We start from the raw sequence: 2,500 nt of genomic DNA on the forward strand, positions 1-2,500 counted from the left end.
ATTGAAACATTAAAACAAACGTTTACGACACGTTTTCTTTCCCTTTAGTATCTTGTTGTGCTTGTCGTTGATTTGGTAGCTAGAACCTCCGTGTATACCTAATTTACGTACGAGCCAAATTCGAGTGAAAAAAGAAGAAAGATAGAAAGAGAGAGAAAGAGAGATAGATAGATAGAGAGAGAGAGAGAGAGGGAGAGAGAGAGAGAGAGAGAGAGAGAGAGATAGGGAGAAAGAGAAAAAAAAGAGAGAGATAGAGAGAGATAGAGAGAGGCAGAAAGAGAGATAGAGAGAGAGAAAGAGAGAGAGAGAAAGAGAGAGAGAGAGAGAGAGAGAAAGGAAAGAGGAATATTAGACACTTAAGGTATGGCTAACGCAGTGCCTACAAACGCAATGGAACCTGCCAACGTTAGAAGTGGTTATTGTCGTCATGTTTTTGGCGATACCGAGCTTTGCATACCTGAGAGATACGTCGACGTCGAGCCACGTGGCGTCGGCGCACAGGGTGTAGTTTGGTGAGTCGTCTTTATCATCCTTTTCTAACTTCCCTTCCCCTCACCCAACCTTCCCCTTCAAACCAATCGAATGGATATTTATAATAATAATAATAATAATAATAATAATAATAATAATTTCTAATATTTACAAAACGTCACTTTTGTTTCCCTTCGTGAGAAACGTTAATAGTTTGGAAGAGAGAAAAAAAAAAAAGAAAAAGAAAAAGAAATAAAAGAATATAACAAATAATTTGCCTTCTCTTTTCTTCCTACTGTTTTACAGCGCTGCATACGACACGGTCACGGCGCAAAATGTGGCGATTAAGAAATTGTCAAGACCTTTTCAAAACGTGACACACGCTAAGAGAGCCTACAGAGAGTTCAAACTCATGAAATTGGTCAATCACAAAAACGTATGTATACGATATCGATCTACGACGATGTATAAAATGTGTTTGCAAAGAGAAAAGAAAAAAGAAAAAAAAAAGGAAAGAAAATATATTTATATACAATTCTATCTATTTTTTTCTTTTTTTTTCTTTTTTTCTTTTTTTTTTTTTTTTTTTTGTTTTCGTTTTATCGTTAAATACTTTACCCTATGCCTGTATAATAGAGGTCTCAAAAAAAAGAAAAAAAATTATCCTAATCAAAATCATTATTATAGATAATTGATTTTAATATCCTTGATTTAATATCCTTGACGATTTTATCTTACAGATAATCGGTCTTTTGAACGCATTTACGCCGCAACGATCGTTGGACGAGTTTCAAGATGTGTATTTGGTGATGGAGCTTATGGACGCGAATCTGTGTCAGGTGATCCAAATGGATCTGGATCATGAACGTATGTCTTATCTGCTTTACCAAATGCTATGTGGTATCAAGCATTTGCACTCTGCTGGTATCATTCATAGGGTAAATATACACACACACACATATATACATATATATATATATATATATATATATATATATATATATATATAAATATTTTATGAATCATCAGTCGTTTTTAAACGTATGTAATAAAAATTTATATGACGTTAATACTAATTCCTTCGTTCTTTTTTTTTTTCTTTTTTTTTCTTTTTTTTCTTTTAATAAATAAATAACAGGATCTAAAACCAAGCAATATCGTCGTCAAGTCCGATTGTACGTTAAAAATTCTTGACTTTGGTCTGGCGAGGACTGCCGGGACAACGTTTATGATGACACCATACGTGGTAACGCGGTATTACCGAGCGCCAGAGGTAATTAAATTATTGTAACAAATAATAAAAAAAAAAAATAATAATAATAATAATAATGAAAAATTTGTATTATATAAAAAATATAAATACATGTCTTCGATTTAATTCTATTATTCGTAAATATAATATCGTTTAATTTTTATAGGTGATATTAGGTATGGGATATAAGGAAAACGTGGACATTTGGTCAGTAGGATGTATCATGGGTGAAATGATCAGAGGTGGTGTACTTTTTCCTGGTACGGATCACATCGATCAATGGAATAAAATAATCGGTGAGTTTTAATACGTTATAATATTTTATCGTAATATATATTATAATATTTATATTATTAAATATAAATGTTTTTATGATCGTATGAAAGATTAAAAAATGAACGGACAATATTTTTATCCCGATATATATTAATTTATGTGAACAATATTATTTGCATATTAAATCATTTTTTTATATATATTTATATATTTATATATGTATATATATATATTATATATATATATATATTTATATATATATATATATACATAGAGCAACTGGGGACTCCAGCGCAGGAATTCATGCAACGGTTGCAACCAACGGTAAGGAATTATGTGGAGAACAGACCACGATATCCTGGATATCCATTCGACAGGCTATTCCCGGACGTTTTATTTCCCTCCGACTCATCGGAGCATAATAGATTAAAGGGTGAGTAGGTCAGTTTAAGCTGTATCGGCCCTTATATTCGTGATCAAATTGATCGGCCCTTTTGCAAG

General features: G+C 32.0%; 1 protein-coding gene across 2 annotated transcripts in view; it reads left to right on the top strand.

The window, feature by feature from the left end:
- Positions 1-2,500, top strand: part of bsk (mitogen-activated protein kinase dJNK) — a 6,742-nt gene that overhangs the window by 2,917 nt on the left and 1,325 nt on the right. The window contains exons 2-7 of one of the 2 annotated variants that reach the window (XM_035883592.2): positions 377-512; positions 778-907; positions 1,212-1,409; positions 1,610-1,744; positions 1,890-2,019; positions 2,274-2,432. In XM_035883592.2, the coding sequence (XP_035739485.2) occupies positions 391-512; positions 778-907; positions 1,212-1,409; positions 1,610-1,744; positions 1,890-2,019; positions 2,274-2,432 (874 nt within the window). In that variant the 5' untranslated portion in view covers positions 377-390. Of the gene's footprint in view, positions 1-348; positions 513-777; positions 908-1,211; positions 1,410-1,609; positions 1,745-1,889; positions 2,020-2,273; positions 2,433-2,500 lie in introns of those variants that run through there. The other variant, XM_085660748.1, reaches the window with a different exon arrangement.

Source organism: Vespa mandarinia, chromosome 12 (assembly GCF_050613455.1).
Source record: "Vespa mandarinia isolate Hongniang chromosome 12, ASM5061345v1, whole genome shotgun sequence".
NCBI classification, from domain to species: domain Eukaryota; kingdom Metazoa; phylum Arthropoda; class Insecta; order Hymenoptera; family Vespidae; genus Vespa; species Vespa mandarinia.